At 41.9% G+C, this 12551-nt stretch overlaps 1 protein-coding gene across 1 annotated transcript in view; it reads right to left on the reverse strand.

Moving 5' to 3' along the window:
- The window catches only part of magi3a (membrane associated guanylate kinase, WW and PDZ domain containing 3a), a 209515-nt gene that overhangs the window by 81558 nt on the left and 115406 nt on the right, over positions 1 to 12551 (reverse strand). The window contains exon 2 of the mRNA XM_084720430.1: positions 3507 to 3623. Within this exon, the coding sequence (XP_084576556.1) occupies positions 3507 to 3623 (117 nt within the window). The remainder of the gene's footprint in view (positions 1 to 3506; positions 3624 to 12551) is intronic.

Raw genomic sequence — 12551 nt, forward strand, 5'->3', positions numbered from 1 at the left:
ATCAAACTGAGGGCCACTGCAGAGAGGACTAATAGTACATGAGCCACATCACGCTCTATCAGCTGAGCCACCAGGATGAACCTAAAGTTTTGAAAAGAATCAGAGCTGCTATCTAAAACATAATTATATATCTACAAACAGCTACAATTTCACACTAATGTCAGAAAGTGGCAACAAAGAGCTATTTATTTTTCATTTTCCTTGAATCAAAGGGAGGATGCATTCACTGGAGGCTCGCTGGATCAAACTCCTTGAATAAAGAAGTGTGAAATGATCCATTGGTCTCTCTTTTGAATAATCATTAGGTGGTGTTTTTCCCTCCAGCATATTAATAAGCATTAATGCACTGATAGCTCTCTTCCTATTTTCCAGGACAGCCATTATCATAGAGAGTAGCCAGCCAGCGCCACTTGGTATCTTTAGCCCTATATGAAATAGGCACAGCGCAATGACTAATGAATGCCTTTTTTCAAGATAAAACTCCACATTTGAATGTCCTTTTATTGTGGCCAGTTGAAGGCACATGTGCATCATAATCCTGCTGTTTAACCAGCAGCTCTATATGTCACACCTGTCGGGTGGATGGATTATCTTGGCAAAGGAGAAGTGCTCACTAACACAGATTTCAATAAATTAGAGAACAAAATTTGAAAGAATAAACATTTTGTGTGCACAGAGGAAGTCCTAGATCTTTTACTTCAACTCATGAAAATGAGAGGAAAAACAAAAGTGTTGCATTTATATTTTTGCTGCGTATAAAAAGCTAATGAGGACTGAAAGATGAGAAACTAGAAAGCCCTGTTGATTATGTTAATATAGCCAATTAATGATAACTGCTTTATTGTACATTTAATGCAACTTCAAAATATGCCTTCAAAAAGACTTTCATGCAAAATGTCAAACAGAAGAGCTTCCGAAATGCTAACTGAGATATATAATAAATGATGTCTGGAACAGTGATAAATGGCAAAAAACATTTTTTTTTTTTTAACTCAGCTGCGGAGCCCAGAGAATCGCAGCTGCTCTTTCATTTACGCCTGTTGGCCTTGTTGTCCATTTAAAAATCACTCGAGTATGAAGACAAAACATTCTGTCCTGGTTATTTATTCTTCTATTTTAAAAGGGAGCGGTGGAGCAGACTCAAAAGAATAAAGAAAGGAAAACGAGAACGGAGAAAAAAAAAAGTTTGCAGTCCTCTTTCACACTTTGAATTGTAAGATAATAACGAAGGTCTGACTATAATCCGAAACTGAAAATAAATGTCTCTCTCTTAATTCAATACTTCAACTGTTCAATCTAAAACTAATTTTTCTTAAATTAAACAACCTAGAAAGTGTGTCGTTCCTCTTGGTTCCAGTGCATTTTGTTTTGTAAAAGCCCTGAAGACTTTGAGCGTATTTCACTCATAGTTATCTTAGCCTTTAATATCAAAGTCTACTCAGGCCTTGAGACATAAGAGTTACATTAAAGGATAATTTGCAGTGGGGGTGTATAAGATACTTATTGATAGTCAGTGTATTTCCCACAGTAGATGGCGGTCGACAGTTTGGAGAAGCAGTACCATCACTGAAACCCAGCAATGTACTGCTGGGTGTGACGATTAACTCGTGCATCTGATGCATCGGGCTTTAAAGTGTAACATGTGAGTGCATTGATTCAGACGGCCTGCATCATTAAAATGTTGCATGTGAATTGGAGAAAAATAATCAATGCAGCACTAGCACATCGATACATCTCATTAGGATGTGTGTATGTTTCATTTTTGGCATCAAAGAAATGCCGCTGTAACTTTCCTCTGTTCTCTCTCTCCCCCTGACTCTGCCTGCACCGCTCTCACTGGACGCCTGCTGCCTCGCTCACACAAAACAAGCACCCCCCCCCCCTCTCCTGTGTCTCCCCTTCATTTCCTCAAAACAGGCATCGAAAGAACTGACGTTGCACCTCATCTCTCCACCAAACTTGTAAGTGTGGAATAAGTTTTGGTTTCATAGGAAAGACGAAAAACACTGTGGTAAATCATTTATGCAAAATGTGTCTGACAGCGGCGCACGGAGCCACGAGTTTCCCAACCCACAGAGATGTCACAGAGCAGGCAGCATCACTGCTTCCTGACGCCCCACTTCCTCTACACGGTCAAATTCAATCAAAACCACAGCACTCTTCATATGAAACAGCAGCACATCACCTTAGTGCAAGAGTGCATTTCATACAGTTTTAAAGTTTGTTCACAGATTCTCATTTAGGCCACAGCATCTTATTTACAAATGAGGTTCCTAAAAAGATGTTAACACCGCTGCAACATCCCCTGCCCTCTACCACTTCTGTTAAAACTATCAGGGTTCACACACTGAATCGTTCAACAATTGCATCGTAACAGGGCTGAACTCGCATGCATCCTATCGTTGAACATGTATCAAGATCCGTAGCGTATCATCTCAGTCAGTGAGATGCACACCCCTACTGTGGACAGGGTCAGCAGCAAAACGTATTTTAGATGCTTAAAAAAGGGTTCCCTCTTTGAGTGACTTTGGTGAAGCTGAACCACAAACACAGAACTGATATTGGTGCTTTCAGGTGGGCCATTTCTTAGGTGGCTAAAGTACATTTCATTGCTGATCCTGTCCACAGTAGTACATCGCTTAACTTCCTACACTGGTGCTCCTGCTGCTTCTCCAAACTGCAAGTGTGCCAACCTCCATTACTTGATAATATATGACTGTAATATTACTGCTTTGCCCAGTAATGAGAACTGTAAGGGATTACCATTACAAATCCAAGTAACTGAGTTACTGAGTAACTTTTAGACCTCTGTAGGCTATCTTATGGCGGGTACATGTGGCATGTCGGTGCAGGCCATATCAAAAACTAAATAAAAGATGGAGGATGAGGGAGAGGGATTCACACTGTTCACAAGTGGAAGCATTATCATTGTTTTAAGTTTGTTCGGCTCCTTGAAAGAGAATATGTGGTGACAGAATCTAATTTGAAAGCCAAACTCTGAGAGGTAGTCTTTGTTTCCACCACAGCCGACATCTGGACAGCTAACAACAAAAGTTTTCTGAGTGTTAAAGGTTCACTCGATCGGCTGTTCATCTTTGGAGTGCAATAACACTCCAACAAGGTACAAAAGTAATATAACAAGTGACATAACTAATAACGTTTGATACAAAGTAATTTAATATTATTAATTTAAAAGGAATAATGAGTAAAAAGTGACTTATTGCACTTCCTGAGTAACTTCCCCAACTCTAACTGTAGGTAATACACTGACTATTGATTAGTACCTCATACAACCCCACTTCAAATAATCTGAACTATCCCTACTACTTTTAAAATGACACAGGAAATGTAGGCACGAAAAAAAAATATAGGATGTTGCAGGTAGTGCTACAGATGATAACAGACCAGGCTCCATCTGGAGAGGTCAGGGGGGCAACAAGCAGAGTGCAGACAGAGAGAGAGGGAGAGAGGGGACGGAGGTGCCCAAGGCTGTGGGAGCTACTCACAGGGGATGGTGCGCAGGTACAGGTTGTCCCTGATCACCTGCTGGAGCTTATGGTCCAGGGAGCCCTTCTGAAACTGCAGGCTGAGGTAGTGACGCAAATCAGTATTCAACACCTTACCTAGAGAAAAGGAAAGAGAAAAATCTGGGTCAGTCCAACAATTAAATCACGTAGGAGGGCATCTACATGGCGCTCGGTTGCAAAACGCCCACTCTGATGATTTGATTTGGAGACAATGAAAAAGACATTCTGAAATTTGTGAAACCACACTCATCCTGACGGACAACAACACTAAAAGCCACAAATCAAATGGGTCCTTGGACAGAAATTCACCTTTTACAAAGCTCCTAGCCAAGCAGCAACTGTCCAATCATAGCTTAGTAACCGTAACCAGGCAGTGCAGGTCTGTCAAACTTTGTGTTTCTCTACATGTTGAAGCGTTGTGTGTGTGTGTGGCCGTAAGAAGAGTTGTACTCTGTGTCTCATGAATTTGGAGGGTGGAGCCTTTTCTGTAGTCTTTAAAAAACGTAAAGCACAAAAGCAAACTTGTGAAGAATGGATTAACCTTTGTCTTTATGTGCTCTAACATAAGCTGCAAACATTAGCATGTCCGGCTAACTAGCTTACTACCTGCAGTAACGTTACCTCCAACCAAACTTGTGTTAGATGCCACTACGTTTCCCAAACTCACGACTCATATACTAGGGGTTAAACTGGGATTTGTTATGTGAGGGATCGGAGGTCAAGGATGTGGACTGGTGCAGAATCAAAGTAGGCTGATGTTAGCTGGGTTAGCTTAGCTCTTATCCCGCCTCTCTTCCTGGGGCGGTCACAGTTCGGCTGGTCTGGCTAGGTGACCCTTTTTCAACATTTCTGAGTGTATTTCTGTTGTTTGTCATGTATGTGTCGTATTTCACCCTCCGACCAATGTCTGCTGGGATGTATGCTAGCTGTTTGCCTGGCTGTTAAATAGCTTTTCATATTTAAGCTCCTTTTAGAAGGTTCTCTTTTTAAACTTGTGTGAGATGGAAACATTAAACAGTCAACTGGAGACGGACATCTCACCTGACTCAAGGTGTTGAAACATTAGCAGTAGCTTACATTTGCTAGTAAAGTGGGATAAAAAAAACCTCTAAAGTATCACATGATTCTGTTTTTTTTTTACTATTCCTGAATGGCCTTGATAGCTGAAACAATTTTTTAACTAACTAGCATTCATAATATGTTAGGACTGAGCACATTAGCTTCATGTGCGTAGTGTGAGAAAGACAGACGTAGCAACAGCAACTAAGGACGGCAGAACTTAGCAAAGGTTAATTACTGGCACCTGCGAAGGCTAAGTGGTTAGCTGCAAAGATGGCATACTGAAGCTGTCATATGAGCTTACGTATACGTGCTGTATTTCACTGTCCGACCACAGTTTCCTAGGATGTAAGCTAGCTTTAGCCTCAGCCTTTTCGTATTAACATTATATCATGTGCACAGCCATTAGGTAACTTGTAGAAGGTTCTCATTTTAAAATGTGTCAGATGGAAACATTACAAAGTCCAATGTCTGAGCTGTCACAAGGACTAAGCATTAGCATTAGCTTACACTGGCTAGTTACACTTATTAAATCTGCTAGCCTGACATCTTTATAGGCAATAAAATCAACGGTCATTAGCTAGAAATGAGAAGCTGCTTTTGTTTACTTCATTGTGGAATTGAATAATCACTGACAATTTCAATGTTAAATCTGCCACTGCTGTCACTCTTAACAGCATATGCACAGTGCAAGAATGGAAATACAGACATAGCAACAGTAACTAAGGATGGCAGCGTGTAGCGAAGGCCAATTACTTGCACCTGAGAAGGCTAGGCGGTAAGTGGCAAAGATGGCATACTGAAGCTGTCACATACGATGAAATATTAATTGGGTTTGTTCATTAAAATCCAAATGCATGCATTACAAAGGGCAGTTACACAACATCAGGACTGCTGCTCCTCGGGAACAACAGCATTTCAAGCGAAGTCTGAGGAAGTGTCGGGGCTGCACAGTCATCTCCAAGAGGAGGAAAATTTAACATTCTCCTCTGAGCGACAGAATGTCAGAGAGATAAAGAGAAGAAGGAAGAAACAGAGCGAGAACTCCCTCACGTCTGCTACAGCAGCACTCTTCCTCCATGTGGACTCCAGCTGTGGGCCACGAGCTCTTTCCTCGGGAAGGGACATGCAGGATGTGCTTTGAATATGGCTTCAGCTACACGGCGAGCATCAATAACCAGCGCTGTCTCCTCAAAGCTGCCCAGCAGGGGGGACACAATTAACCTGAGCACTGGGGTTCACTATCTACATCGTGTTGCAGTTGTTCTGCAGAGATGGGAAAAGTAGGCGCATTCTTTATTCGAGTAGAAGTACAGATCCCCCACGTAAAAACGTCTCTGGTAAAAGCAGAAGTACTAATTTAACTTCTTTACTCAGGTCAAAGTTCAAATGTACAGGCTCTGAAATGTACTCAAGGTATAAAAATAAAAAGGTGGTTTCTGTTCTAACTGACCCTCACCTTTTCTCCACAGTCAAGTCTCCCTCTGTCTGTTTAGTCGTTACGTCTTTTACGCCCTTTTTGTCTTGTTATGTCATTTTCATCTCATTTCATCTTTTATGTCATTTTTGGTCTTGTTATGTCTTTTCCATCTCATTACATATTTTGTATTGTTAAGTCACTTTTTATCTTGTTATGTCTTTTTCATTTTGTTATATCTTGTTTTGGTTATGTTAGTTATTTTTACATCTTTTTTGTCTTGTTACATCTTTTACAACTTTTGCTTCGTTTTTGTCTTGCTACATCTGTCTTGTACGATATGCACTGAAGGTAACACCAAGCATTTTTTTTAATGTGTTACTGTCTCATCCATTTAGGCTGAAATTGGTCTTGATGCTGGGAAGGTAGCACACTAACACAAAATAAAAGTAATCAATAATTCTGATTAGATGCATTAAAACTAAAGTAACAAGTCTGTTTTGAAAATGCGAGGAGTAGAAAGTACAGATATTTATGTTAAAATGTAGAGAGAAAAAGTATTTATGCTTTGTTCCTTCCCATCTCCGTTCTTCTGACAGTGTCTGTCAAAATCTAGTTTCATGTTCTACATCTGCCTTTTCTCATTTGCGTGGTCTCAAACACAGCTCTATGAGGCCAGAATGTGGGAATATTTGCTGTCAATATCTGCCAGACTCTCTGACGCAAGTGTTAAGATCCTGTAGATCTTCTCCAGATCAGAAAATGTTGACAAAATCAAGCAGAAGCCAGGCTGTGAGCAATGTCACCCAGACTCCAAATGAAATCTGCATTAATTAAGCTACTGTGAGGACGAACATCAGTCAGTAAGATAAAACACCTCTCCCAGCAAGACACCTACAGAGATTGTAAATACATGATTTCTCCCATTGTGAGACTAATTCTGCTGTTGGCTGATCTTCTGATGAACATTTTATCAAAGTATGCCAGACACTCCTCATTTTCACTTCTTGACTGACTCTCTCACAAATCGTTGCAGACTCGCTTTGATTTCAACATTTTTTCAACTCCGTTCGACTGTATTCACCAATATACACACGTGCAAAAGACTGCCTCTTTCGAACGAGTGGCAGGGTTCACACTAGTGGAAATTGGCAGAAAGAAAAAGAATAAAAAATAACCACGCTGCGTATTAACAAAGAGAAATATTCCCACAGTAAAAGAAATGAAAAATTTAAAGCGAAGAGCATCCTACGCATCCCACACTCGAGAGTTGTACTCTGAGACTTGAGATACAAATTTTCAGCAGAAAGTATTGAGGGAATAAGAAGCTGTCCCCTACTAAATTAAAAAAAAATTGTAAATCAAATGAAGTTTTCTCTTTCCCTAAGGGGATCAAACGACTACCGCTGGAACTACACATCTGCAGCATTATAATGCCTAGTTGAGGGGTTGTTTCTTCCTCCCTCAAGGGATACTGCAGATTATTTGATGGGGACATGTATGAGGCACTTATAGTCTTTGTATAACCTACAGCAGACACTGGTCAGCACCATCCCAGTTTGGAGAAGCAGAGAGGTGCACCAACACGGAAGCAAACTGTTTACACCTCAGGTACGAGTGCTTTGCACCATGCCAGTGTCTCCTCCTCCGCCTCCGTCTCCGTCTCCACTCCCCTCCCAGCCAGCTTTTACATTACAATTGCACTTTACACTTGCATAATCACCTGCAAAATATGTGTTTATGTTGTTGCTATGGTGTAGAAAAGCCTGACAATAGCAGTCTGCTTCCTTGTTTTGATATGATTAGTCTTCACACCTGATGTGGATCGTACTCAAGTGCATATTAACCCCACTCCAGACCTACCTTTTCAAGCGGGCCTGGACATAGACATAGACATAGATTAACAAACCGTGCTCGAGTGCAGTACACATTGTTCACGCTAATCAAACGAACCAGACTTTGGGATCAAGTGTACTCAGATCTGGGCAAGGATCCTGGATGTGACAGTCCCCTGAGCAATGTCTTCCCGTGGACAAGATCAGCAGCAAAAGGTATTTTAGACAAGAAAAAATATCAGTTAAAGTGTGTGCTATATCCAGAATATTTTAACCACTTTAACTTGCTGTCAAACAGCCCGTTCTGATGGGATACCACTGTTATATAAGCCAAACATGACTCTCTCCAAACCAACCAAAGTTCATAGGCAAATCAGTAATTTTACCTCACAGAACAGGGGAGTCGTTGGTCTACCGCTGCCTCGGTTGGTTAGTTAGTTTGTGTTATTGTGTGACTTTGGTGTTTTAAAAGGATGGGTTGGGTTCACCAAAGTCACACAATAACACAAACAAACTAACCAACCGAGGCAGCGGTAGACCAACGACTCCCATATTCTGTGAGGTAAAATTGCCAATTTCGCCCATGGAGTTTGGTTGGTTTGGAGAGAGTCATATGTGGCTTATATAACGGTGGTTTCCTGTCAGAAAAAGCTGTCTGACAGCAAGGTAAAAAGTCCAAATATAGTGTACACACTTATTCTAATATCAATCCTTTAGTCTGAACTTCTTTAAAGCTGTAATATTGTTTGTTGCTGACTTTGTCCACAGCAGTATATTGCTTAGCTTCAGGATCAGCTATGTAGATTTCACATCACAAACATCACAATCAAAGACAAAGATAAAAGTACTCAAGGACATCAGGGACTTGATGCAACTGAGAAATAATAATGAAAAACACTTGAATAGATAAATAAATAACCCCAACAATAAATAAGATAAGCTGATAAAGTGTTGGCGCTCCTCTCTGATTCTGTGTCAACCATCATCTACTGTACACGATACACTGACTATTGACAAGTACTTCATATAACCCCACTTCAAACAATCCAAGCTATCCCTTCAACATCTGCCAGGAAGTGGTGTCGAAAATATTTTTGGTTAAAAGCGTTCTCAGTTTCTTACTTACTGGGTGTTCAACACAAATACTTTTGCTCTGCAGGCACACACACACACACACACACAAGCTAATAATTGGAGTGATTTTGGAGTTCTGAGGCTGTCGAGTGTGCCTGCTGCTTTACTTAAGTTGAAACAGTCCAGTAACTGCAGCATGCCAGAGGTACAAGGGGCCAAGAGAAGCATGGTTCTCCATTATGTAACTCTATAGACTTTTTACTGGCACAATGAATGTGAGGAATTTAGGTCGAGGAAACAAAAGCCGGGTCTGGCTACACATCGCAACTGGAAAGCCACAAGCCTGCGGTGCATGTTCCCAGAAGCTATGAGACATGAAAAACCCCAAAACACACACAAACAATATGCATCCCATTCCCTCCCTCGCTCCGTCCCCCTACAGGGTCAGGCCGGTTCCCATGTTAAAGGGCGGTGGGAGTGATTCTGCCCTCACCAGGGCTTTCATCATGCTTGGGAATGCCACCCTACATCCATTTTCACACACGTTGTGCCTTGACAGATCAGATGGTTTCAGTTTTGGGGTGGGGGAAAAAACAGATGCATCACAACTCTCTCTTGAAAGATTATGAATCGATGCAGAAAAGTCGATCATGTGAAATTTAAATACCGATTCTCAACATTATGATCGCCTGTTACAATTGTGTAAGACCGGGCTGTATGTTCCTCATGGCTGCACACATTGCATGATGAAACGTACTGTAACAGATGTGTGGGTCGTGCTGACGCGCTAAACTGCAACCCCAATTCCATAAAAGTCGGGACGTTGTGTGAAATGTAAATGAAAACAGATGATTTGCAACTACTTTACTACTTTTTTTAATGACCTATGTTCAGTTGAATACAGTACATAGTATACAGTATCTAATGTGATTAACTTTATCATTTTTTGTAAATATACACTATTTATGAATTTGATACCTGCAACTCATTTTGAAACTGTTGGGATGGGAGCGTGTGGGACTTCAGGTGCTCAACAGCCCGGGCCTCTGTTGTTGTACATCATGGTCCATAATGCACCACACATTTTCAATGAGAGACAGATCTGGACTGCAGGCAGGTCAGTCTAGTACCTGAAACTACGAATCCACGCTATTGTAACATGGAGAATGTGTCTTGGCATCGTCTTGCTGAAATAAGAAAGGCCATCTCTGAAAAATACACATGCACAATACTTGGGGGTTGTAGGCTCTGACTTGAGTTTTGGTGAGGATGGCTGAGCCTGGGAAACTGTAGATGTATATAATCCAACTGGCACCTGGTTTAAAAATGTATTTTGGCTTCTATGAAGCTGAAGGGAAAAGAGACCTGAACAAGACTGTATGCAAGTTGTGTCTGACCAAATACTCACGAATCATTACATATATGCTCTGTTTTAAAAGTAGCAAGTAGTCACACAGTGAGAAAAAATATCATGTATAGAAATTAAAACTTTTTATGCATGAAGATGCATCAAGAATTGAACTGAATCATAAGATTCCCACGTCTAGTTCCAGTATGGGCTACGGATGTTGCTAATTGTTACCACAGGATTCCTGCAACTATTCTGGGTAGATAAACCACTGGGTCAACAAAATCATTCTCTCTCTATCCCCCTCTCTCTCATACGCACACACACAAACGGACATAAATCCCCTCCCCTGCCCCAATCATCGCTCTCTCCAAACCAACCAAACTCCATGGACAAAATCAGCAATTTTACCACACAGAACACACAAGTTGCTGGCCTACAGCTGCCTTGATTTGTTAGATAGTTTGTGTTATTGTGTGAGTTTGGTATCTTAATAGGAGAGTTTGGGTGCACCAAGTCCACACACAAACTAACAGACTGAGGCAGCGGTAGACCAGCAACTCCTGTGATCTGCCAAGTAAAATTATTGATTTCATCTATGGAGTTTGGTTGGTTTGGAGAGAGAAATAATTTAGCTTATATAATCACAGTTTCTGGTCAGAAAGGGGTGTCTGACAGCAAAGCAAAGCTGTTAAAATATTCTAGCTATAACATACACTGATATTTTTAAGTGGCTAAAATACCTTTTGTCAAAAATGAATGGAGCTAATTGTTACCACAGGATTCCTGTGACCAAGGGTAGGCACCCCCCTGGGTCAACAAACTCAATCTCTCTTTTTCTCTCTCTCTCTCTCTCATACACACACATACACACACACAAACACATGCAAATCACCCCCCTGCCCAAAGCAAACTCCCACTCAAGTGCCTCTAACAGGGTAGTCTTTGTGGCCCGCCTGTCAGGTTGCGTTAGCGTGCTACATCATATCTCCAGAGACGGAGAGAGAAAAAGAGAAAGGGAGGGAGCAGCAACTCTCAGCCTCCCGCTAGGTTACAAGGCAGCGCATCACTGGCCTGCCAGGCTGGTAGTACGAGGCATGCGGGACACAATGGGAGCCTTTGTGCCTTGTCATCTGGCCATTAGACGCTCTCTCATACAGAGGGGGAGGTGGTGGGGCTGCAGTTCAAGGATGGCAAAATCATTAAAAACAGAGGGAGCGAGGGAGGGAGAGGGGGGGGGGGTGTTTGCAGAGAGGAGTAATGATGATGCATGGGAACACACGTGGAAATTCACTCCGCCTCTCTCCTCCTGCCCCTTCATCATTACTCTATCGCTCCATCTCTGACTGTGCGTCTTTGGCTCCCTCGCTGTGGAGATTCATCAGCCCTGGCAGATCCCCACAGGGCTCCTCACACCTATGTTTGAGATCACTTTCTGAATAGCTATCGGCCTCTCCTGCATCTACTCCTTTTTCTCTCTTCCGCCTCCAGCCACTTAACCTTTTCTCTCGTATCACAAGCCTTTGCTTTCAAGTGATGCGTGCATCTACCTGTCACTGCCTCTCTGCCTGTTCCCTGCCTCTCAGATCAGTCTGGATAAAGGCAAATAAGACCCAAGCCCTCTCTCCAAATTTGTATTATTTTTTTGTATTTACACATACTGCATGTGTAAAAGGAGTGGGAGGAGGAGGCGGAGAGGAGAAGAGACGAGAGAAGACGAGAGGAGAGGCCTTCCTTACATCAACAATGAAAGAGATCCTCCAAGCGAGGATCAAAGTACGGAGTGAAAACAGACTGTATGGATGCACTGACAATACCCCGACATTCTGTCCGTCCCTCCCTCTCTATCTCTCACACACACATCCACGGGAATGAAACAAAGCACATGCTGCTGCCCGTCATTCTTTCACTCCCTCAGGACACTTACATTTTGGTTTCTGCCATGGGAAACTGCAACTCTCAGCTCACCTCGCCATCTGTCATTTTCTGTAACTAATGTCAAAACTACTGAAGTGCTTTCCAGAAAGTCGTTCATTGAGAGACAAGTTGTTTTTCAGAGGACAAGCGGTTCGGTCCTTCTACTCGGCCATTATAAAACACGTTAAGCAGCATGGAGCACCATTTTCAACTCATCTTTTTTACTGTGAATCACACATTCTGAGTCTACACTCTTTTTTTCTGCCAGATTTACAGCAAAATGTTGATGCTAGCATGCTGATGTTTGGCAGATATAATATTTACCATCTTGCAGGTTAGCATGCTAACACAAACACACAAGCACAGCTGACCCT

This window comes from Lutjanus erythropterus, chromosome 6 (assembly GCF_056507025.1).
Source record: "Lutjanus erythropterus isolate fLutEry1 chromosome 6, fLutEry1.hap2, whole genome shotgun sequence".
Classification (NCBI taxonomy): Eukaryota; Metazoa; Chordata; class Actinopteri; order Lutjaniformes; family Lutjanidae; genus Lutjanus; species Lutjanus erythropterus.